The sequence below is a fragment of the Oncorhynchus masou genome, chromosome 31, assembly GCF_036934945.1.
Source record: "Oncorhynchus masou masou isolate Uvic2021 chromosome 31, UVic_Omas_1.1, whole genome shotgun sequence".
Taxonomy (NCBI): domain Eukaryota; kingdom Metazoa; phylum Chordata; class Actinopteri; order Salmoniformes; family Salmonidae; genus Oncorhynchus; species Oncorhynchus masou.
The window spans coordinates 75,246,925-75,272,804 of NC_088242.1; the positions used below are offsets into that span (position 1 = coordinate 75,246,925).

The 25,880-nt window shown below is 41.3% G+C and overlaps 2 protein-coding genes across 4 annotated transcripts in view; both read left to right on the forward strand.

Annotated features, from left to right (window-relative positions):
- Window positions 1–9,951, forward strand: part of LOC135524435 (guanine nucleotide-binding protein G(o) subunit alpha-like) — a 171,303-nt gene extending 161,352 nt beyond the window's left edge. Inside the window, exons 7-8 of one of the 2 annotated variants that reach the window (XM_064951963.1) lie at window positions 5,643–5,796; window positions 7,335–9,951. In XM_064951963.1, the coding sequence (XP_064808035.1) occupies window positions 5,643–5,796; window positions 7,335–7,522 (342 nt within the window). In that variant the 3' untranslated portion in view covers window positions 7,523–9,951. Of the gene's footprint in view, window positions 1–445; window positions 4,797–5,642; window positions 5,797–7,334 lie in introns of those variants that run through there. The other variant, XM_064951962.1, reaches the window with a different exon arrangement.
- Window positions 9,952–24,457: 14,506 nt separating this feature from the next.
- The window catches only part of LOC135524436 (core-binding factor subunit beta), a 33,415-nt gene continuing 31,992 nt past the window's right edge, over window positions 24,458–25,880 (forward strand). The window contains exons 1-3 of one of the 2 annotated variants that reach the window (XM_064951964.1): window positions 24,458–24,700; window positions 24,811–24,908; window positions 25,476–25,562. In XM_064951964.1, the coding sequence (XP_064808036.1) occupies window positions 24,831–24,908; window positions 25,476–25,562 (165 nt within the window). In that variant the 5' untranslated portion in view covers window positions 24,458–24,700; window positions 24,811–24,830. Of the gene's footprint in view, window positions 24,909–25,475; window positions 25,563–25,880 lie in introns of both variants that reach the window. The other variant, XM_064951965.1, reaches the window with a different exon arrangement.

Genomic DNA, 25,880 nt, shown 5'->3' on the forward strand with positions numbered 1-25,880 from the left:
ATGTGTTGAAAGGCTTGAAGAGGGATGATTAGCATTTGGAATCAGAAGTTACTCATCCCTTACCTGGCATGACTCCATGTTATCATCTTAGGGCTTATAGTGCAGAGCAGCCAAGGAGTCTGTCTGGCCTGCTGTACTCTCTGTGTAAACCAAGGCCTCCCTCCACAGTTGCACGATAATCCAGCCACTTAGAAAGACATTTGTTTTTACATTAGGTGTGAAATATTTGAAAAAACTATATATTTTTTAAAATCCATTCTTCAGTTTTTCTTGTCCTCATATCCTTCTTTTGTTTTGTCTGCTTTTCTTCCACTTTTATTTTCCTCTTTCTATTTCTATTTTATTTTATTCACCCCACCTTCTTTCCACATCCTGCCTCTCTCTCGTCCTGTAAATATATTTTCTCCATTTCCTCTTTCTCTTGCCCTTTCAAACCTTTCTGCAGGCGCGGACACCTTCATAGAGGCAGTGGGCCACATTCAGTCTCAGTACGAGAGCAGGAACAAGTCCCTCCACAAGGAAGTGTATGCCCACGTCACCTGTGCCACCGACACCAACAACATCCAGTTTGTGTTTGATGCTGTCACCGACGTCATCATCGCCAACAACCTGCGTGGTTGTGGCCTGTATTAACCCAGAGGATAGACCCAATGTGTCCCTGGATTGACCCTTCTCCTCCACTTTTCCCTCACCCACATATCAAATTAATTCACCTTTTAGATTTGTTAAATATTAAGACATTTTAATTCCGTTGTATAAAGAGAGACAGCTGTATTTTGTGCCTCAGGCATTGAACATCATCAGTCGAAGTGAATACAGGAAAGAGATATAATCCTTGACTGGAACAATTAGTTTAGTGTCATAAAGAATATACATTTTGACAATCACTCACCTGCAAAACTGTTCAAGACAATCTGGACATCCATGGTGAATCACATTTCCGAAGAAAGAATGCAGATATTATAGACATGCATTTGATACATTTGTAGCAAAGTCATGTTAGCGGTAGGTTATTTCAGAAGATATGCTGTTTTACTAAAACACTAAGGCAGTTATTGCTGTTGTGTAACCGTGTGTAAGTGGCATTGGGTCACCACCAGAGATAAACTATCATCTACAGGTTACGAGGAAAACTGCTCATCTTTACCAACAAAGTATCTATTGTAATTTGGCATTTTGCTTATTGAGTAATAGTCATCTGATATGAAAGGAATTTGTGCCTGGACGGTTTTGTGAAACGCTTAAGTTGGAATTGGAGTTGATGAGTTGGGGATTTGTTTGCGGCTAATGGAAGATGGTACTGTATAAATAATGTGAATTTTTGGGTGGATTTTCTTTCTTCTGTTCTGCTTATATGTCATGTAGGTTCTGAGATTTTAGTATTGGAAGGCGTTTTTTGTTGTCACTCGAAGTTTTGTGAGATTCAATGATTGGGTTTGAAATGTGTAAGGTTTGAAAGTACAGCCAAATATTTAATTTACACTGTAGTGGCCTTACTGAAGGGTACATTTTTACTAAACAGTGTAATTGGTAAGAAATGGAGACCATTTATAATGCAAATTGGCAGGAGTGACAATCAACATAGTCACTGCCTGAAGTTGAGTTAGAGCTGATAGTTAGAGATGTAGAAATATTCAACTGTCATAATGTCCTGTTGCAGTTTAGGTGCCTCAGCAGTCTCAATCAAGCACTTGGAGTTGTTTACCTTATGGTGATTGGCCTGGCTATGTCAGTAACTATTTTATCTTACTGGTGCCAATGCCATGTTTAATGGGAGAGTGAATAGGCTAAGGAGCAGGAAGTTTCTGTGTGTGTTAGAGCAGATAAAGTCGTATCTGTTTGTGGTATACTGTAAGAGAGAGGATTAGGTATCTGTGGAATAATTATCCAGAAAACAGCTGTTCCATTCCCCATTACACAGACCCTCAGGGAGGACACCAAATGTCACAACACCCTCCCTGTTCTTCTGCCAAATAATGCCAAACCACTCTAAGAAGGGTCAAAACTTCTTGGTTTCTTGCCAAATAATATGCCGCTTCCTAAATAGGGGGGTGGTCTGATACCACCCTCCTCGTTTAGCTGTACAAAAACCTGTACTCGTTTCTTGTCATGGCTGTAGGAATCGCCATCTCTTAGAAAGGACTAATTTGTCTGCCTCACAGCATCACACCCATGTAGGTGCCGGGTGAGTGGGGGTAGGGAAGATGTTACCATGATGATCGTTCTTAGCACCACGCCTGCCTTAGCTGGTAGGTGCAGCCTTGTGTGTTGGATGATTCTAGTCACTGCAGTGATTCTAGGGGCTCTGTAAAAGATTTGTTGACTGTACTGCTGTACACTAAAATGTCATTGCAGTAAGATACTGTGTGTTGCTTCGGTAGATGCACAGGATACGGGAGGCAAGGCTTGTGCCCAACCCTGAGGCCAGTTAGTTCTCCACAACAGGGCATGAACTCTAAATTGTCATGAGCAGACAAGTTCTCATTCTGTACCAAATCTGTTGAGACAGTGTTCATGTGCTACATTTGACATTTTATGAACAATAAGAAGCAGGGGAGAATGACTGCCCCCTCTCATTGAAGCCACAGAAGTTCAAGGCCTACCGTGGTACTTGTGGTGAATCTTCATGTAAAGAAACATGTTTTTTAAGACAATCTTGGTACCAATAATTGCTTCTAATACACCAGATGTATGTCCTTAAACCGATTCTTTTACAAGCGCACACAGAACAAGTTCTAAGTATAATTTAGTTGCTGATTGCAGCCTGCAGTACCCCGGTCGACCTTCTACTGGAGTTACTCAGTGAGAGGGGGCAACACTGAGCTATCCTGCAATGCCACTTCCTGGAGTTGCTCAAACTACGCATGTTATATCTTCTGTAATATCTATATCTTTAATAATGGTGTCACATGATCAATGGCCTTGTCCATTCATATATACAGTCATTGAGTATGTTTACATGCACAGTAATAATTAGATATTAAACTGATTATGGCAGTAGGCAGATTTTGCAATAGTCATGTAAACACCTTACTCTGCTTATCTTAATCGGTGTCAGGTCAAAATCAAAGTAGGCATATGCTGACTAAAACACCTGGTTTTCTGAGAAATCTTTTGAATTATTAGGACATGTAAACATCTTAATCGGCGCTCCAGCTATGTTCTAGCACCTGCCAAGCGAGCCTCCCTCTTCCGCGAATGAAGTGAGCGGAACAACTGAATGTAAGCGCCTTAGAAGTAGTTTTCATATGCAAACTTTTTATGACTGAAATCAGAATAAAATATGTTTCCCAAAAACGACATGGTCACTGTGGTAGAATGTTTATTTTGATTGGCGGTTTTCTACATTTATCAGAGTGCCATCAGGTAGCCTGATTTCAGATGTGTTCGTGTAAACAGATTTATTAGGGAAATCGTTTGTCTTGCAAAGCATTTAAATGTTTTAATCAAACTATTATATGAATCGGACTATCCACGATAATGGAATTATTGTGTAGATGTAACCGTACTCATTGATAAGAAGCATGTCTGTGCTGCGCTGTTAGCAAGCTCTCAGATTCCCAGCTGGAGTTATAATCTCTTCTTTACCAGAGACTAAACTAAGACAGAAGCCATCAGATTCAGATTCTGAAGGGCATGTGTATGTCCCAGAGCACACACCTAGACAGTCTGTCTCTCTGCTCATCTTATAGCCTTGCCTTAAACCTGACTGATGGCAAATAAAGCCTATGTCCAGGGCAGAGAGAACGCTGGGTAATAGAGTTTATGTCCACAGTAGTGAGACTGATGGATAATGAAGTCTTAGGGCCAAGGTAAAGAGACAGATTTGTAAGTGTGTCTGTCTGCTGGAGAGAAACAGATGGGAGGTACAATATGTTGCCCTGATTAAACTGGATCTCAGGTCTAGTGGGTACTGAGAGAGAGAGAAATAGTAGTGAATATCATGTACAGCAGTGGAGTCCCCTGATGTAATAGAGATCAACCTTGGTGAAGGCTGAGATAGTTCATGTACCGCAGGTACGTAGCTGTAGTACAGTTGATTGGGTGTCAGCCTCTTTGAGTCCCCAGTTTGTGAGTCCCAATCCTCTCTCTCTCACACACACACACACACACACACAAGCTCCCTATCACAGCAGGCAAAACATACCAGTATTTTGACTGCAGCCATAAATAATAAAACAGTCGGCACAATAGAACTTTGAAAAGCAGAATTCTTAAGTCCTCGTTCGACTTTCCCCGAATGCATTTCACCTTGTGTTACACAAAGACTGCCTCTGCATCAGCATGGGAGGAATACATTGGAAACTATTCTCTGGAGCTTACCACAACCCCCATGAAGAAATTCAATTTACACCCCACACAAGCAGCACTAGGATGCTGACAGTACAGTACGTCATGGTATGATTGAAGTAACTATTTTCTAGTAGGTGTTGTTTGTATCTCACTGCTGTAATTATTGTTGTTTGCTCATTCCCTTCTTTCGTTGTTGTGATTATTTATTGAAGGCTGTGTTTATATGAAGGAAATAATCAAGCACCCCATAAAACTGTCTGACCCTCCCTCTCACTCGCTCTCTCTCTGATCAAGTTTGTGTATGCACTGTGCAGTGAATGTTTTGCTCTTCCTGTCTGTCTCTGTCTTTCTGTCTCTCTCTCTCTCTCTCTCCTTTCTTTCTTTATTTTATTTCTTTCTATTCAATTCAAAGTGCTTTATTGGCTTGGGAAATGTATGCTTACATTGCCAAAGCAAGTGAAATAGATAATTAACAGAAGTGAAATAAATAATTTAAAAAACTCTCTCGCTCTCTGTTTTCTCTTGTCCAATGGGAATGCTACTGAACTATTGTCCTTTGCACAGCACACTCACACAGTAACACACACTTTACACTAACACACAATGACTCATACAGTAACACGCACTTTACACTAACACAGTAACACACACTTTACACTAACAAACAATGCCTTACACAGTAACACACAATGCCTCACACAGTAACACACACTTTACACTAACACACAATGCCTCATTCAGTAACACACACTTTACACTAACACACAATGCCTCACACAGTAACACACACTTTACACTAACACACAATGCCTCATTCAGTAACACACCATGCACACTTACAGAAACACAATATTTAACTATTTCTCTCCATCCTCTTCCTTTCTCTCTCTCTGTATGAGTCTTGATAAGAATGGCAGTGAATGGATAAGTCGTCTGGTCTCTTTCTCTCCCCTGCCCCCTGTCTGTCAACAGGATCATTGTCAGACACGCATCCACTGACCAAAGCAGCAGCTGCCAGCTGCCTCTCATTATGCCTCATTCTGATTCTAACTATTACATGTTCTTTATCGCAGTGCTCAATTATTCTGATTGGTTCAACTCAGTCACATGATAGACTCTTTCTTCTCCTACATAGCAGTCTCTATCTGGGTGCTTTGCGATGCTCACTCTCTACTGTCGGCTTACTGTCCTCAAGTCATGAAGCTTGGTTCAACTATTCCTGCTTGGTTTTTATTGCTCTGAGGCTAACCTTTCCACGTTCTCTGTTTCTCTCTCCCTCCCCCTCTTCTTCATCCTTGCTCTCTCTTCCTCCTCCCTCTGCTTCTATCCTCCTTTTCTCTCCACTGCAGAATCGCATGCACGAGTCTCTTATGCTGTTCGATTCCATCTGTAACAACAAATTCTTCATTGACACTTCCATCATTCTCTTCCTCAACAAGAAAGATCTATTTGCTGAAAAGATCAAGAAATCTGCCTTGAGTATCTGTTTCCCTGAGTATACAGGTAAGATGTTGTACCTTTGTAAATGTCATAATTGGCCAAAACATATTTGCTAGCTGAAAGCCTGCTCTTTAGTCTGCAAAATCCACTTAGGTCTTGACCATGTGATGTTGAAGTGAGTTGACATTGTGGTACATACAACTGAGGGGATTACAAATACTGTATTTAGTATCTCAAAATCAAATTAAATCAAATGTATTTGTCACATACACATGGTTAGCAGATGTTAATGCGAGTGTAGCAAAATGCTTGTGCTTCTAGTTCTGACAATGCAGTAATAGCCAACGAGTAATCTAACTAACAATTCCACAACTACTACCTTATACACACAAGTGTAAAGGGATAAAGAATATGTACATAAATATATGAATGAGTGATGGTACAGAACGGCATAGGCAAGATGCAGTAGATGGTATCGAGTACAGTATATACATATGAGATGAGTAATGTAGGGTATGTAAACAAAGTGGCGTAGTTTAAAGTGGCTAGTGATACATGAAGATGCAGTAGATGATATAGAGTACAGTATATACATATACATATGAGATGAATAATGTAGGGTATGTAAACATTATATTAAGTAGCATTGTTTAAAGTGGCTAGTGGTATATTTTACATCAATTCCCATTATTAAAGTGGCTTGAGTTGAGTCAGTGTGTTGGCAGCAGCCACTCAATGTTAGTGGTGGCTGTTTAACAGTCTGATGGCCTTGAGATAGAAGCTGTTTTTCAGTCTCTCAGTCCCTGCATTGATGCACCTGTACTGACCTCGCCTTCTGGATGATAGTGGGGTGAACAGGCAATGGCTCGGGTGGTTGTTGTCCTTGATGATCTTTATGGCCTTCCTGTGACATCAGATGGTATAGGTGTCCTGGAGGGCAGGTAGTTTGCCCCCGGTGATGCGTTGTGCAGACCTCACTACCCTCTGGAGAGCCTTACGGTTGTGGGCGGAGCAGTTGCCGTACCAGGCGGTGATACAGCCCGACAGGATGCTCTCGATTGTGCATCTGTAGAAGTTTGTGAGTGCTTTTGGTGACAAGCCGAATTTCTTCAGCCTTCAGCCTCCCCTCCCTCCCCTCTCTGACAAGGGGAGATGGTCAACCATAGCCCGAGAGAGAATCAAATCACAGCCACGCTTGAGCAGTCATGGAGAAAGGATGACCAGTGAGAGCTGTCCCCATCTCTGTACGCTTAGGCACAGACAGACAGACAGACAGACACCATACTATTTCCTTTCCCGGCATTAGAGAGCTGCCCACAGGGACACATTATTCTGCCTTCCACATCTGACATACACAGCCAAGCCATTGTGACTGTATCCTCATGTTAACTGAAGTCACATGGGTTACCACACCAGAATGTGATTGTAATAGAGCTAATCATTTACATAGGAGAATATAAAACGTATTCAATGGAATTAGTTTAGGCCCTGAAAGTTTTTCCTCTCTCCTGTTGCCTTTTTCTCCGTCCCTCCCTCCCTCCCTCCCTCCCTCCCTCCCTCTTTTTTCCCTCTTTTACGTTCTGCACTGCCTCCCTGCACAGGTCCTAACACCTATGATGATGCAGCTGCCTACATCCAAGCACAATTTGAGAGCAAGAACCGCTCACCCAATAAGGAGATCTACTGTCACCTGACGTGTGCCACAGATACAGGGAACATCCAGGTGGTGTTTGACGCTGTCACTGACATCATCATCGCCAACAACCTGCGAGGCTGTGGTTTGTACTGAGCCCTGACCGCCCCTCGCCTCACCTCTGGAAATGATTCTAATTGAAAATGCAACTTGGTAAATAATAATAATGATTGTTTTAAAATAGGCATACGTATATATCAATATATATATATAATGTTTTTAGTTTGACTTCAAAGAGCTGCCAACAGAACTGATTTCTTATAGAAACCCAGCTTTTAAAGTTTTAGAACAAAGTTGAGAACTTGTTTAATGTTTGTTTTCTCCACTTCCCAACTGTGTCTTTTTGTTTTTAACAAAACAACCCTCACTTGTTTTACATAATGTCTTTCTTTTTGTCATTTTTGTATGTTTTTGTTTATCATATGTATATTTATTACATGAATCTCAGTCCATTGGCTGACCTGTACACGTTTGCCTGAGTACGTTACTGTAGTAATGATGTAATGACGCTAAAAAACATTTCTTGCTCTAACAATGGCTATGACAGGTATGATGGTCATGAGTACCACAGTCAAGATCAGTTGAAACAAGCTGATGTGTTTGTGTGTTCCTGTCCTCTTTACTTTCTTATGTACCAGACTTGGTTGTCATGGTAATCCTAGAAATTCTGTTCAGCTATTTGATCGTTGAGATCAACAAAAGCACCCATCTTTTTTCTTTGTTTTATCCAATCCCTTCCTGTCACTCCGGTGGGCCTTTGCCATTGGCTGTGTGGATTTTGGAGCAGCGAGTCACAGCACGTGACCCCAAGCCTCTAAACCAATCAGATATCTGAAAGCTGCCAACCCCCTGAAAATGACAGGTTTGGAAATGGCCCTAGGAACACTTTGTTACTGTAATGCCTATTAACACTATCATGTAAGGAACTTCTACTTTTTTTATTACCATTGATTCATTTATTTATTTATCATCTGTCCCACACTCACCACACACCTTATACTCATCACACACCACGTACTCACCACACACCTTGTACTCACCACACACCTTGTACTCACCACACACCTTGTACTCACCACACACCTTGTACTCACCACACACCACACACCTTGTACTCACCCCACACCTTGTACTCACCACACCTTGTACTCACCACACACCTTGTACTAACCACACACCTTGTACTCACCACACACCACACCTTGTACTCACCACACACCACACACCTTGTACTCACCACACACCACACACTGTGTACTCACCACACACCTTGTACTCACCACACACTGTGTACTCACCACACACCTTGTACTCACCACTCACCTTGTACTCACCACTCACCTTGTACTTTATTCCTCTACTTTATCATCCTTATTTTTTTTCTAGCGCCCCCATGGTTTTCTTGTTTTGGGTAATCCACTTGCTTGGTAGTGGTGTCCCTGTCACTCCTCCTGACACAGATAGCATGATCGACCCTTCAGCCTTTGTATAAAGAGACAGTTAAATGCTTCACATAGAAAATGTTGAGATTTTTTATTTTTTATCCAAAACAAAGGTCAAAGAAAATTGAAAAACCGGAGAAGAAAAAAATCTAAAGACAACACCATCATAAAGAGACAACCATCTTATGGACTGGGAAGGGCCGAGACGGGAGGGAGTTAGGGAGGCGAACCAACAGCCGTGCTGACCAGTGATGTGGAGATTTGAGGTCAAGGGTCATTGGGCTGTGTGTCTTGGTAGAAATCTGTAGATCCTTGGGATCTTTTCAATGTAGAACTATTCAAGAAAAAATCTACAAAAAGTATGATTATGATAATAAAAACAATAATGAAAAGGACAATGATAATAATTACAATATCTATGATAATGATGATTCTGTATTATTATTAAAGTATATTTCTTGTGCTTTGTAGCTACAGACCATTTCTTTCTCTCTATTTAAAGAAAACAGTCGGCAAGGGTTCCCGTGATCCATTCTTGAGCTGTTCTTACTGACTTAACCATGTTTATGAACTGTACTGATTATTTTTGCCTGTTCTCCATGCAGTACAGTGTCTTTACTTAGCCTGACTTATATATATATATATATATAATATAATTGATTTTATTTTGGAAGAACCCCTTTGGAGCACATCCGGCCCCGTTGCTGGGCGGGGTGTCCACAAGGCTGTACAGATTCAAGCTTTGTCTTTTACTTTTGGGGAATTGTACTCAAAACACTTTCCAGGTCTTCATAGAAAAGCACAGCTCTCACTTCACACAAAGATTTGGAAAGATGTATCTCTCCTCCCTATCTCTTTTCTTTAAAGAATACTGTGTATTATTACACATACCAGTTTGGCATTATCCTTCCTTTGTTCCCCTCTTTTTATTATCCATGCTTTTTATCCCAGTGAATGCTTTTCTGTGCTGCTTTTTTCTCACTCCTTTTTAGTGAATGGTTGTTCTTTCATGTGGGATGTTCGTGCTGGAATACCAATCGAATGTAGTGTTTACATTAAAACCCACAGTTTTCATGACTACAACTTGGGGCCTTCTGATTCTTATTGTCACTCATAAGTACCACCTTTTCTTCACAGACCTGATATCTTCTGGCTACTGACAAACAGCTAATAAGATATACAAAACCTTGTCAAACTGAACAAGGGAGGAAAGTAGGAATGTAGGAAACTAACTAACTACCAATCATTCCACAATGTTAAACTAGGTTGGATCTGAATTTTACGTTAGAATGAGTGCATGATGGTGGCCCATGTTAAGTGCAGTATATTTGTAGGCTGGGGTAGGGAGGGTGAGAGAGGATGAAATGATCACTTCGTCGCCATCCATTCCCCTGCTTCCTGCCCCGTGCAGGGAGGATGTCCTGCTGCTAGCTGACATCTCTGCTGGGATGGGAGTAGAGGGAGCTGGTTCAGCCTAGGGGGGGCAGCAACACCTCACACATAGGCTACACGTAATGCTGAGGGAGTCAGCATTACGCTGACTCCCTCACACACATACATACACACACAATGTGAGCACACACACACACACCATCCATGTAACTAAAACACAGACTATCCATGAGCCCAGAGTTCCCTGGTTATACATGGTAACTTAAAACACATCAACATTCTAGTATCAATTCTGCCATTTTTCATGGATGCGCAAAAGATCAAACAGCACGGCATATCGGAGAAATTAAATATTTAATGGAATAAGCCAGAGAGACATGCCATAAATGGGGCTCAGTTTCTGATTGGGCAGACTGCTGAGGCTGCAAGTTCAGTAGGTTCAGCCATGGCACAGAGAGAGATGGAGAGAGAGCAAATGATGGTGGCTGAGAAGAGGGAGATGGTAGATAGGAAGTGAGCGGGGATGGAGATTGACAGGGTGATTGATTGAATAGAGGGGTGTGTTGAGTTGCAGTTGAGTGTCTTAATCTGTTGATTAGAGACTTGAGCTTAGACAGTGCAGAGTTAAAGATCGTTAATAGTTTTACCAGAAGGTCGTTAATTTTAAATGCTTGACTTCACAAAAATCATCCTGGAACAGTAGATCAGCGATCTCAGGCTCCTAAACGGTGTTAGATGATGGTGATGCCAGATAAAGGTGATGCAGTTGATGCCAGATGATAGTGTTACAGTTAGCTTGCTGGAGCTGATGTTATCTTCTGCCTCTGTAGCCTGTGATGCCAGGTGATGGGGTTGGCTTGCTGGCCCTGATGTCGTCCTCAGCTCAGTCTCTCTGTAGGCTGGACTTTAAACTCCTCCACAACTAACATGTAGCACCCACTTGGGTGATGCCTCTGCTGCTGCTACAGCGCAAAAAAAGCCCACCACACATCAGTCCAGAGCAGTAGTCATCCTCACTATGAGCTCTCTGCCATTTTCATAATGCAGTTAGGTCTAATTGATCAAGAAGAGAGATGCATCTTTTAAAAAGTCAACCTGCCATCAGTCCTGCAACTCAAATGTGTTGTGCTTAAGAATAGCCCTTAGCCGAGGTATATTGGCCATATATCGCACCCTCTCAGCAGTGTTGCCATATTTAGCGAGTATTCAGACCCCTCTCGCGACACATTTTCAAAAAAATCGACAAGCAACAAATCTAGCGACATTTTCTGGTGTTATTGGAGACTTTCTTCTTACTCTTCTCGACGGCCCCACCCCCCAAAGCACTCACAGGCGGCGCAGCAGTCAGAGCAGAAGATGTTCACCCCTCCGTGTCCAGACTGAAAATGAATCGCGCATGCGGGAAGCCGCCGCTGGCTGATCCCTGGCTTACATTCAGGGCGGGATGTAAATGTCAAATGTTCTTTGTCTAAAATAAATCACTGCACAAAAATAAATCACTGCATTTGACTCACACAGCCTCAGTCACTTACTCACCTTGTCCACTGTGTGTGTGCCTCTCTGGGACAAGCTAAACATCTAGCTGGCTAGCTCATCATGTCTCAGTCTAAACTGTATACTCAAAAATACAGAAAGGAGTGGGAACCAAACCCTGGTTGAAGCTATTTATTTGGAGCTGATACATGGGCATACTGCCTGTATTGTACGGCTGATTTCTATGCCAAACTTGTGATGTAAAAAAAAAACACATGACAACTCAAAAACATACTCAAAAGGCAAAGCCTTATAACAAACAGTTCCACCCAAAACAAGCTGACATTTATGGTTAAAACATTGACTCTGCAGGAAAGGCTGAGGCCACCATGGCATTAGTTATCGCTGAACACTATTTCATGCTGGCATGTGATCACATTGGAGAAGCATGTAGAGCTGCTTTCTCAGACTGCTTTCTCAGTGTTTCTAAGTACCTGGGGGCTATGTAACATTTCTGGTGCTTGTTGAGTTGGAGGGAGGAGATGCCAGATCTATAGCCTGTACTGTTGTGGCTTTCCACGAGAAGTGCTGTCTTAAAAAAGAGAAACTCCTGGGGACAGGGACTGACGATGCCTCTGTTATGACAGAGATTAACAATGGGCTCCATAAAGGGCTGAAGGAAGAGTATGGCCTCAAATATCTGGTTCTTATTCACTGTGTGTGCAACACCCTGCAGCTTGCTCATTTGTAGTTCTAAACATATTTAGGGTGTTCTTTACTCACTTTTTGTCTCTCCCACGACCTACAGCGTCCATCACAATTACATGCACATGGCCAATTATGAAAATTAGCAACTTCTAGGGACTTTTAGGACAACCAATAGCTACTTTCCTTACTGAGGAGTTGGCAACATTGCCTCTCAGGCCTTATTGATTAATTATATAACTGATTGTTTGGATCCTGGATGCTGATTGAACGAGCAGCATTCCAAATTGTGCTGTATTGGCCATCACAGACACCGATGCCTGCTAATAGTTCCATCTGAAAATTATCACTGTGCCTCCAATCTCTTGTATTTATCTGAACTTGCACATTATTTCCCGTTGTTTCCAGACTAGCATTTAGTTTGGTACAGCGGGGGTTAGTTAATATAAACCTCGCTGTCTGCCTGTCTGTAGTACTATACATAGAGTGAACAGTTCCCAGACGAGACAACTTTTTCTGAGCCAGTCGAAATCACGCATCAACGTCATTATCATGGACATATCCAAGTAAATGCCAATAGAAAAAAAACTCAAACAAATGAAAATGCAGCAACTGTATTGTCATTCCAGGTTCAATGTTCGAGTTAGCTGAAGTTGGCTAGCTAGCTAGCAAGTGACAAGAATGTTATCTAGGCTGCATAGCAACCATTTTGTTTAGAAAGTCCTTTTGCATAGCAGCTATGCAAAGATAATGAAGAACTGGGTCGCGTCTGTAGCAACCTGTAGCAATCTGTAGCAACCTGATTTATGTCCGGACTATATCTTCTTGTGGAAGAATTAAATTGTAGGACTTATCAAAATAATGTTTTAATGAAAATACACTATATATACAAAGTATGTGGACACCCCTTCAAATTAGTGGTATCGGCTATTTCAGCCACTCCAGTTGCTGACAGGTGTCTAAAATCGAGCACACAGCCATGCAATCTCCATAGACAAACATTGGCAGTAGAATGGCTATTGGGTCGGGCCGAACAACTAATTTTACCTGTGACTATATTCATGATACAGCACTGCCTCGCGTGCATTATTGCTGAATTGTGTGAGGTGTGAGAAAAAATATTTAATCCATTTTGAATTCAGGCTGGAACAAAACAAATTGTGGAATAAGTCAAGGGGTATGAATACTTTCTGAAGGCACTGTATCTCTGGCCATCTTCCAATGCGTTTAAAGTGTCAAGGTGTGCACGATTTGGTTTTTGCTCCAATGTTACACAGTTTATTCAAATTGTCCAAGCTTGATGATTAGTTGATTATTTTAATCAGCTGTATAGTTCTAAGGTAAAAATCTAAATGTGCACCACTTGGGGTCCCAAGGACCGAGTTTAAGAAACCCTTTGCTTAGCATGAGAGACTGTTTTATCACTGTTGGAGAGAGAGATAGAGAAATAGATGTTTGTTGTTACACGCGATTAAATTGGGGAAGAGACTTGTGGAGGACAACATCTTTGCTGTTGCCTTGTTTCAAAGATGGCACTAGCAGAGGGGTGGGTAGTTTACTGTGTATGGGTGCTAAGGTCTGAGCTCTGTGTATCAACTGCACCACCTTCTGGTCAAAGGGGTATTCTAATGTTGGTTTGTCGCCTTACCTCTCTTGGGAGCCGATTTCAACTTAGGAATTTACACCTTTCCTATGCACACCTTCCCTACGCACTTCTCTGTATTTGGTATTCAGACTTACCTTCTTCATTTGCGAAACATGCTCTGCAGGTGTGTCTACCTTGTGTGCTCTGAATACATTTCATTCAACCACTGAAAACCCCCCGAATTGCTGGCCAACAGAGGGAACGGGTTCAGAATGTAAGGAATCAATTAAAGAAAGACATCTAAATTGTTTCAGCACCAATTGGTAGATTTAAAAATACTTTGATCTTGTAGATTATTTACTATAGGTTTAGGAAAGTATTTATGAATCATAAAAAAACAGCGTTGGAGAGCCTTTCAGAAGGAAAGAAAGAAAACAATGGTTTGATTGATTCTTCAACCCATGGTAATGTTGGATGATTAGTGTCTACATAGAATTATAATAGGGAGAATAGTGTACAATAGTGGGCATTACCCTTGTCTATTGCCTGGATTAACTATGGAGCTGTGTGATGACAGCCAAGTATTGTGTCGTGTTTGGTTCAAACTTTTCTGTCTTTGTCTGCGCTCCACTCCATAACGATTTCATTAACGACATATTATCAACTGTTACTAATGATCCTCAGCAACAACCACACGGCCGTGACAGCTTTTATAGAGGAAGTCAATTATGGTACTGAAACAATGTAATTAAATGGAATGATTGGCAGTTGAATATGTGTGATTATTGGGCCTACTAACGATCAATACTGATAGTGGATAATATTTCACATGATAGAAACAGGAGACTGCAAGTTAAAATACCATACAATTTAAATTATGCACAATGGCACAGAATTTCATAAACTTTACAGTGGGAAAGTTGCTATGTTGATATGCTTCAGTTTGCTTCCATATGACTTTTTGTCTCCAGCGACTATAAGGTCAGAATACATCATATCTAGATACTCCACTCTTCTGGGGAAAGGCTTTCCACTAGATATTGGAACATTGATGAAGTACTGGCTACACTTGCTTCCATTCAGTTACAAGAGCATTGGTGGTCCCCCCCTTTGCTGTCACTCTTCTGGGACACTGATTTTGGGTGATTAGGCCTGGTCGGACACTGATTTTGGGTGATTAGGCCTGGCTCGTTCCAATTCATCCCAAATGTGTTCAATGGGGTTGAGGTCAGGGCTCTGTGCAGGCCAGTCAAGTTCTTCCACACCGATCTTGATAAACCATTTCTGTATGGACCTTGCTATGTGCATGGGGGCATTGTCATGCAGAAACAGGAAAGGGCTTTCCCCAAACTGTTACCAAAAAGTTGAAAATACAGAATCGTCTAGAATATCATCGTATGCTGTAGCGTTAAGATTTAGCTTCACTGGAACTAAGGGGCCTAGCCAGAACCATTAAAAACAGCCCCAGACCATTATTCCTCCTCCACCAAATTTTACAGTTGACACTATACATCGGAGCAGGGAGCGTTCTCCTGGCATCCGCCAAACACAGATTTGTCTCTCTGACTTCCAGATGGTGAAGTGTGAATTATCACTCCAGAGAACGTGTTTCCACTGCTCAAGAGTCCACTGGTGGCAAGCTTTACATGGTTGGCATTGTGAGTGGTGATGTTAGGCTTGTGTATGGCCGCTTAGCCATGGAAACCCATTTCATGAAGCTCCTGACGAACAGTTCTTGTGCTGATGTTGCTTCCAGAGGCAGTTTGGAAAACAGTAGTGAGTGTTGCAACCAAGGACAGATCATTTTTACGCACTACCCGATTCAGCACTCGGCAGTCCCATTCTGTGAGCTTGTGTGGCCTACACTTCGCGGTTGAGCCGTTGTTGCTCCTAGACAATTCCATTTCATAATAACAGCACTTACAGTTGATGGGGGCAGCTCTAGCATGGCAGAAATTTGACAAACTGACTTATTGGAAAGGTGTCATCCTATGACGGTGCCACGTTGAAAGTCACTGAGCTCTTCAGTATGGACCATTCTACTGTCAATGTTTGTCTATGGAGATTGCTGAGACATCTTTGAGCTCAGGGTGGGAGGTGAACAGTCGATGCAGTATTATTACACAGGTTGGTCCCATAGACGAGACATAACATAGTAATTCCTAACATATCATATAATTGCAAATTCCTAACATATTGTACAAATTGCAATTCGTAACATGTCATACAAAATGGATGATGTAGAGCTACAAAATAACACATAGGCTACCATACCAAACAGAAATATCATACTACTTTGAGTGTCCCGGATTTTCATTTACATCACATGCTATTTGAGAAAGAGCTGTTCTCTCTGGTTCTTGAGGCTCAATACAGTAGACCAGGGTTCCCTGGCAGCAACAGATGGTTTTATTTGGTCCCGAAGTTTTCCAAGCTTTTTTTCCATTTTTTTTAATTTTCATGCTCGTAAAAGACTGTAAAAACAACAGGACATCAGCTCCATGTGATTTTAGTTTTGGGAATCTATTCCCAAGTATTCACATGCAAAATAGAGACACGTGATCGTATACAAATGTAAGCAAGGTTTGAAATTATTATGTTTTAGTCAAATATTATATCTGTTTGGGCTTCTTGCGGTCAACTAGCAGTCTGCCAGTTATTTGTAATTATCTTCCAGGCCCCTGACAATCAGCTCAAGAAAAAGTCGTCCGACGGCTGAATCTAGCTGATGATCCCAGCATGCTGTGTTTAAAGGGAACAGTCAGTGTGAAGAGTGAATTCAGAGTCTCGGAATGCCCCAAAACTCATGTACCTCATTCCCTCATTCCTGTCCATCCGTCCGTCCCCCCCGTCCCCCAGCCTTACATCACACACTAACCAACAGGATATTTACAGCACAGCAGAGCTGTCTGCCTGTTGCTAGGAAACCGCCTGCTGCAGAATTCTCAAGCAAGTGGTCCCCTTTTTGTCTACAAAGTAAGATGTTCCATGAAAATTGCCACTATTCCAATCATTGTATATTCTACCGACCCATTTATTTATCTGTACGGTGTGAATTCATCTAAGCTGTAGGCCTATTTCTCCAAGCCACAGGGCTTTTGCCTCAACATTCTGAACAGTAGTCTACTACATTAAAACAGTGCCTAACACTCACACAAATAAATAGATTACTGCCCACTAATGGACATGGGTAGTAGTGTTTCCTCTGAAAATGGCATGTCCTGGGAGTCTTAGATAGAAAGCCAGACTGCTGCCTGTAAGACTTCATCTGCTCACATGTTTACATATTTATAGCAAGTCCCCTGTTTGTGTCATACACTATATGGCCAAAAGTATGTGGACACCTGCTCATCGAACATCTCATTCCAAAATTATTTGGCATCAATATGGAATTTGTCCCCACTTTGCTGTTATAACAGCCTCCACTCTTCTGGGAAGGCTTTCCACTAGATGTTGGAACATTGGTGCTGGGACTTACTTACAGTTAGCCACAATTAGTTAGTTTGGGCACTGATGTTGGGCGATTAGGCCTGGCACGCAGTTGGCGTTCCAATTCATCCCAAAGATGTTTGATGGGGTTAAGTCAGGGCTCTGTGCAGGCCAGTCAAGTTCTTCCACACTGATCTCAACAAACCATTTCTGTATGGACCTTGCTATGTGAACGGGGGCATTGTCATGCTGAAACAGGAAAAGGTCTTTGCCAAAATGTTGCCACAAAGTTGTAAGCACAGAATCAACTTGAATGTAAGTGTATGCTGTAGTGTTAAGATTTCGCTTCACTGGTACTAAGGGGTGTAGCCGGAACCATGAAAAACAGCCCCAGACCATTATTCCTCCTCTTCCAAACTTTACAGTTGTCACTATGCATTGGGGCAGGTAGTGTTCTACTGGCATCCGTCAAACCCAAATTCGTCGGACTGCCAGATTGAAGGGTGATTCATCACTCCAGAGAATGCGTTTCCACTGCTCCAGAGTCCAATGGTGGCGAGCTTTACACCACTCCAGCCGACACTTGGAATTTCGCATGGTGATCTTATACATGTGTGCGGCTGCTCGGCTATGGAAAACCATTTCATGATGCTCCTAGAAAAATGCATTGTGCTTACGTTGCTTCCAGATGCAGTTTGGAACTCGGTAGTGAGTGTTGCCACCGAGGACAGGCGATTTGTATGTGTTCCGTGCTTCAGCACTCGGTGGTCCCGATCTGTGAGTTTATGTGGCCTACCACTTCGTGGCTGAGCCGTTGTTGCTCCTAAACGTTTCTACTTCACAATAACAGCACTTACAGTTGACCAAAATTTGACGAACTGACTTGTTGGAAAGGTGGCATCCTATGACGGTACCACGTTGAAAGTCACAGAGCTCTTCAGTCAGGCTATTCTACTGCCAGTGATTGTCTATGGAGATTGCATGGCTGTGTGCTCAATTTTACACAAGCAACAGGTGTGGCTGAAATAGCCAAATCCACTAATTTGAAGGTGTGTCCACATTTCGGGGAGGGTGGTGTCATCGTTATTGAATGATCCATGAATGAAGAGAAATGTTTATCTCACAAAGATCAGGGCCCTCAACCTGTGGTTGCTAGGGAAACTACCTGAATGTCTGCTTAATCCCAAGCTCAGTAACACACTGATTGTCCTTGGTTTGTGCTGCTTGCTGCATATTTGACTGTGTCCAGAATGTTTTATTTTACCTTTATTTAACTAGGCAAGACAGTTAAGAACAAATTCTTATTTAAATGGCCTAGGAAATGTGGGTTAAAACTTCTTTGGACTGAAATCCCGTTAATGGGATTGATATGACAACAGCCAGTGAAAGTGCAGAGCGCCAAATTCAAACAACAGAATTCTCATAATTAAAATTCCTCAAACATACATGTATCTTATACCATTTTAAAGGTAATCTTGTGTTTAATCCTTCCAATGTGTCAGATTTCAAATAGGCTTTACAGCGAAAGCACCACAAACGATTATGTTAGGTCACCGCCAAGTCACAGAAAAATTCAGTAATTTTTCCAGCCAAAGAGAGGAGTCAAATAAAAGCATAAATAGAGATAAGCACAAATAGAGATAAAATTAATCACTAACCTTTGATGATTTTCATCAGATGACACTCATAGGACTTGTTGCACAATACATGTATGTTTTGTTCGATAAAGTGCATATTTATATAAAAAATCTCAGTATACATTGCCACGTTATGTTCACTAGTTCCAAAAACATCTGGTGATATTGCAGAGAGCCACATCAGTTTACAGAAATACTCATTATAAATGTCGATGAAAATACAAGTGTTTGACATGGAAACATAGATACACTCCTCCTTAATGCAACCGATGTGTCAGATTTCAAAAAAAAAAAGCTTTACGGAAAAAGCAAACCATGCAATAATCTGAGAACGGCGCTCAGAAAACAAATAGATATATCCGCCATGTTGGAGTCAACAGAAATCAGAAATAACATTATAAATATTCACTTACCTTTGATTATCTTCATCAGAATGCACCCCCAGGAATCCCAGTTCCACATTAAATGTTTGATTTGTTCGATAATGTCCATAATTTATGTCCATATAGCTACTTTTGTTAGCTCGTTTGGTAAACAAATCCAAAGTCACGAAGCGCATTCACTAGTTGCAGACGAAATGTCAAAAAGTTCCGTTACTGTCCGTAGAAACATGTCAAACGATGTATGGAATCAATCTTTAGGATATTTTTAACATAAAATGTCAATAATATTCCAACCGGAGAATTCCTCTGTCTTCAGAAAAGCAACGGAGCATGAGCTACCTTTCATGTGAAATGCGCATGACCAGTGCGTGACTGCTGGCAAACCTCTGACTCAATCTTCTCTCATTTTCTCCCCTTCACAGTAGAATCCTCAAACAAGTTTCTAAAGACGTTTGACATCTAGTGGAAGCCTTAGGAAGTGCAACATAAAAAATCGACCAACCTCAGATTTCCCACTTCCTGTTTGGATTTCTTCTCAGGTTTTTGCCTGCCATATGAGTTCTGTTATACTCACAGACATCATTAAAACAGTTTTAGAAACTTCAAAGTTTTTTCTATCCAATACTAATAATAATATGCATATATTAGCAACTGGGACTGAGGAGCAGGCAGTTTACTCTGGGCACCTTTTCATCCAAGCTACTCAATACTGCCCCTGCAGCCATAAGAAGTTTTAAATGCCTTGTTCAGGGGCAGAACAGCAGATTTTTACCTTGTCAGCTCGGGGATTCAATCCAGCAATCTTTCAGTTACTGGACCAACACTCTAACCGCTAGGCTACCTGCCGCCCCTTACCTCAGTAAGGTGAATTCAGTGAACAAGATTAATGTTTGTGCTGTCTCTCTCTCTCTCACTTCCCTGCCCTCCCTCAATCTGTGATGTATCTCCTGGGAGAAATCCTCATTGAATCCTGCTTTGAATAGACATTAGTTTATATAAACAGTCGAGCTGAGCTTACAATATACCTGATGGGCATAGCTGTGGGAAGTAGGGGTGCAGCACCCTCTGAAAAATCTGAATAAAAAAATCTGAAAAGACAAACCCACACCTCCACCCCCAAACTACTTCCTGGAGCTATGCTAATGAACCAAAATGACGATACATTTCTCTTGAGATGTTGGTGGGAAGTTCTCTCTTGCAGCACAGGCCACTGGTCTATAGTTGCACAGTGGAAATAACTGATGGTATGGTTGTGTTCCCTCTGGTGGACAGAAATGCTACTACAATTCCTTACAATGAAAATATATTATCTTAAATTCTAATGGAAATTCAGAAGTGTACAAAACACATAATAAAGTTTAAGTTTTGTGAAATAGGGTATGCATAGGGTATGCATCACTAATGATTCATGTTATTACATTTGAACATCTTGGCCATGTTCTGTTATAATCTCCACCCGGCATAGCCAGAAGAGGACTGGCCACCCCTCATAGCCTAGTTCTTCTCTAGGTTTCTTCCTAGGTTTTGGCCTTTCTAGGGAGTTTTTCCTAGCCACCGTGCTTCTACACCTGCATTGCTTGCTGTTTGGGGTTTTAGGCTGGGTTTCTGTACAGCACTTTGACATATCAGGGGCGACAGGGTAGCCTAGTGGTTAGAGTGTTGGACTAGTAACCGCAAGGTTGTGAGTTCAAACCCCCGAGCTGACAAGGTACAAATCTGTCGTTCTGCCCTTGAACAGGAAGTTAACCCACTCTTCCCAGGCCGTCATTGAAAATAAGAATTTGTTCTTAACTGACTTGCCTGGCTAAATAAAAAAATGAAATCACTTGATGTAAATTTGATTTGTTATTTCATAAGTTTCCAAATATTGTAAAATGATTTGTAAAATAAGCGTATCCACCCTATTAAATAATAATTGCACATCAACATCTAAGTCAATATTTTAATATGTAATTGATAGGTCTATTTAGATTGGCCAATCAAATAACTTCCCAACTTTATTTTTTCAGCCATTATAGCCTACATCTATCAACATATTCTAAAAGACAATGTCCTGTCCTAGCATGAAAGATTTCCCGCTCAAAGTCATGAAGTCCAATCTATATTTTGTATCGGTGTGTGATGTTATTTTTGTTCTCACGAGGAGATCGTCAGACTAACAGACTGCCGCTGCGCACGACTCCAACCCCGTCCAGTCTAGCCGTCTGACCTCGAGACACCCCTTCCCGTCAGTTTCAGAGGGCACCGCTCTAGCTGCAGTTTGCACGACTATTCTGTGCGGTGAGTGGGAGGCAGGGGAGCCGAGGAGATTCGGTAACATCATTAATTATCCCCGGCACTGACACGTCGTGATTCCCAGCCTCTTATGTAGCTCGATATGCTCGGGTTAATACCTTGTGATGCCCATGGCAGCCACAATATTCAGATGTTATCTTCATATCCCATCGTCTATCTACCATCTTGTCCTGCATCAACAATCATACATGACAACAACAGTTTCATCAAGTAGAATATGACCAAAAAACCGGGCCAATACTACTATTCACACCAACTCAATCTGCCTTTCTGACTGCAGCAGTCAGGGCCAAGTGAAATATAAATAATGAAATGGTCCCAGTAGAATTATCAGATAGACATGACTTTTAAGCCTATCTATGGGGTTCTAGGTTTTCAGGCATTTCATACTACAAAGTGAATGACAAATATACACGATCTTTTTCTCTCTTTTCTGCCCTTTTTACCTTTCTGTTTTCATTTACGGCTTTTCCCCTTTAGTTGTTCTCTGCTGTCTACCTGGCGGTGACTGCAGAAGATGTGTTCAGACATGTACAGCTGAGTTTAGATCCTTTGAGTTTAGCTTCAAGTTGGAGTGTTAGCAGTCAAGATACTTCAAAGCACCTCATTTCATATCGAGATTTCACATGATCATTATTTAACAGCCGCACAAATACAATACTGCTCTTTAGTTCAGTAAAGGGGAATGTGTTTCGTCAGCTCAGCTCTGTCTGTGCAGCACAGCCGCTTGCTTGACTTGACGCTATTTAATATTTAATACCAAACCTGAACTATAGTTTTTGCAAAACAAGAAAACAGGCTGTAAATAGGGCCTTGAATAGCAATAAAATATGATGATAGTGAATCATTTTAATACATGTCAGAACATTTCAACTGCAGTAGGATATTTTCTAGCAGAACCAGAGCCTGTCTCTCCCTCTCCACCAGAGCTCTGCCTCTGTGTCCATCCTGTTGAGGAGGATTGGACCAGACACTCAGCTCCTGACTGGGAGGCCGTCTGTCAGAACGGTGGTGACCCCAGAATATTTCATTACTTAATGAGCATTTTGTGGTGCTATTAAAGCACTCACACGCCCCATTTGGCCTCAAGCCTTTCCTTTTAACACATTTACTCAGTCAGAATCTCAATCCAATGTGCATCAAATAAATGAATCTGCAATTAAAAGCAGCAATGCCCAGAAAACACATACTGTATGTGATTGATTCAAATTGCCCAATCATAGTCAGTCTAGTTGTCTGCCACATAACTGCTTCTCCCTTGGTTAAGAGTTTTATTTTACGTAAGTGCTAAGTTTGCAGACATCCCAAACCCAAGTGATGAAATATTTCTTCAATGTTTTATAATTTATGTTGATTTTAAAGTTGGAATTATGGAATGGGCCATTCGTCCTTCGCCACTGATATGTCTATTTTGAACCCATATCCTCCTCAAGGACATAGTGCTTATAGATTTGTACACCACAGCAGAAGTCACACCAAACACACTGGACAACATCTAAACTGTTAGATAATTAATGTTGTACAACATTGAAAGCAGTGGAAAACTTTATTGAGTGAAGTAATAACTCCAATCCTTCGAACAGGACGAGGACGTCTGTACATGGTCTCTTGTCATTGTGTTGCTCTTGCTTTCCCTCAGTGTTTTTCTCCCACTCCCTGTCCCCTCCCTCTGTCCTCAGGGAGACTAGTTAAAACCACATACTCCAAACATGTCACAACATTAGTCATCTATTTTCTATGAGTTTATTTTAATCAGAATAATCTACAGAAATGTAATGAACTAATATATGTGGTTAAGTATAGTAATAAACTCCTCTAAGTTAATTGTTTTGTTTACAGTAAAAGATTCATGATTGGTGCTGTTTATTAACTGGAATGATGTTTTGCTGCATTTAATTTCATTTGATTTAATTTCACCGGCAAGTTATTATATGCCTTGTAGCCATTGCATAATCTTGCAATCATTCCTAAGGGAGGGCTTGAGTTTGCCAATATGTTCTACGAGATCATACAAATCATAATCATCATCATTAAGAGGACAGTAAAAACAAAGATGATATTTCACACATAAAGTTGTGTGTGTGTGTGTGTGTGTGTGTGTGTGTGTGTGTGTGTGTGTGTGTGTGTGTGTGTGTGTGTGTGTGTGTGTGTGTGTGTGTGTGTGTGTGTGTGTGTGTGTGTGTGTGCGTGTGTGTGTGAGAGAGAGAGAGAGAGACAGAGAGAGAAAGAGAGAGAGAGCAGGGGGGTTGTAGATCACAGTGTCTCAACAGTCCCAATTATCACCAGGGTGCTACCATTGGCCTTGATTGATATAAGGAGAGGACTAAGTTTTCAAAACATAAGCTTTACATGCAGCAAATTCTAGTTTTCTCTGACATTAGGCTACTTTCATATATGCCTTTTCATGTGCCTCCCATCAAAAAATGAGCCTTGTGTAATTGCAGAGTTTCAGAAGATTTGTCTTTTTCCAAAAGTCTTATGCCTATGGAAAAAGTTATTCACGAAGTAGGCTTATGGTCCAAACAATTTACAAAGAGAGATGTCCTTTGTTTTGTCTGTCTCTGGGCTAAGGAACATGAGACATGGACGCATACATAGCATGAAAGCTCTTGCTCTCTGAAGTGTTGGTGAGTTATACGCTTGCGCACTAGGGATCAGTAGTGAGGAGAATTGTGAATGGGGGGAGTATTTTGGGTGTACAGTCATAAGTCGGACTCCGAGGAGCCAGGAAGTAACTCAGAACCATGCAGCGCGACTGATAAAGTCGAGAGAGCGGGCGTTTGTTGTCAGTGGACAGGGATCATACGCTTCAGGGTGAAAGGGAATTATAGCCAATTGCGAAATTGAGCCTAATCCATTGCAGTGGCAGAGACTGACCGCTCAGTAGTTCCGATTTGAGAGCAGAGAGAGATCACCACCCTGCTTACAATAAGGTAAATATTACATTAGCACATTGCTACACACCCCATCAAAAAAGACGGAAGAGAATAAAATCAGTATTGCAAAGGTTTTTCTTCTCACAAACAATTACTATTAACAAAAGTGTATCAGCAAAGCTTCAAGATGCCTCGGGTGGTCCCGGATCAAAGGAGCAAGTTTGAAAACGAAGAGTTCTTCAGGAAACTCAGTCGGGAGTGCGAGGCAAGTCTATTCATTGGATACATTTTATCTGGTGGCGAAACAAAGTAGCTCATAACGTGTAAATGCACGTTGCGCTGATAGAGACCCAACTCTAGCCTTTTACTGAAAGATAGGGATGTTTTCCAAATATCAATATGAAAGCACTCTGGATTTTATGTGATACGTTTTTTTCATATTTTAATGTCTAAATACACTTTTCAAAAAAGAGGAAGGAGACAGTTATGAAATTGTGTTTCGTTTTGGTTTGTTGTAAGTCTGTCAACTCATCTGAGTCGCGTATCACCTCAGCCCGATGCTCTGACATTTACGTTGACTGACTCATGGCTAATGTAGTTTACAATCATTTCCCATAATTTATCATTTCAAAGTACTAAATGGAGATGAATTTGAGTGAATTTTATTTGATGCCTCGGGACACTTAGACTTCGTAAAAAGAAAGGTGTCTCAAATTCAAAATCTTGAACGTGAACCATGATCAATGACATTCACAGTAAAGTTTATTCTTTTTAATGTTTTTTTTTCTCTGAGATTAACTTTATTGATGCATTTGATCCTTCATATTTTCAGATAAAATACACAGGGTTCCGAGACAGACCGCACGAGGAGAGGCAAGCCAGGTTTCACACCGCTTGTAGGGACGGTCGTTCAGAAATAGTGAGTAAACCATTTCTGTTCAGCATACAACTCTTGAGATAATAACACTATAATCAGCTATCATTACACTAACCTTGGGTTTATGTCAATATTTTGCGTAAATAGACAACCGGAACTAGACATTTTACATCAGCCAAAACATTACTTCCTCCTTTATTCTCTGACAAACAACACAAACACATCCTCTTAACATTCATTTCACTAAAATTACATTATACTATAATATGATTAGTTCACTGTCCAGAAATGTCATAAGTATGTGTATCAGGTGTCCTACAGACAAGGCCATTAAGGTCTGCCTCTGTCCTAATAGTCTTT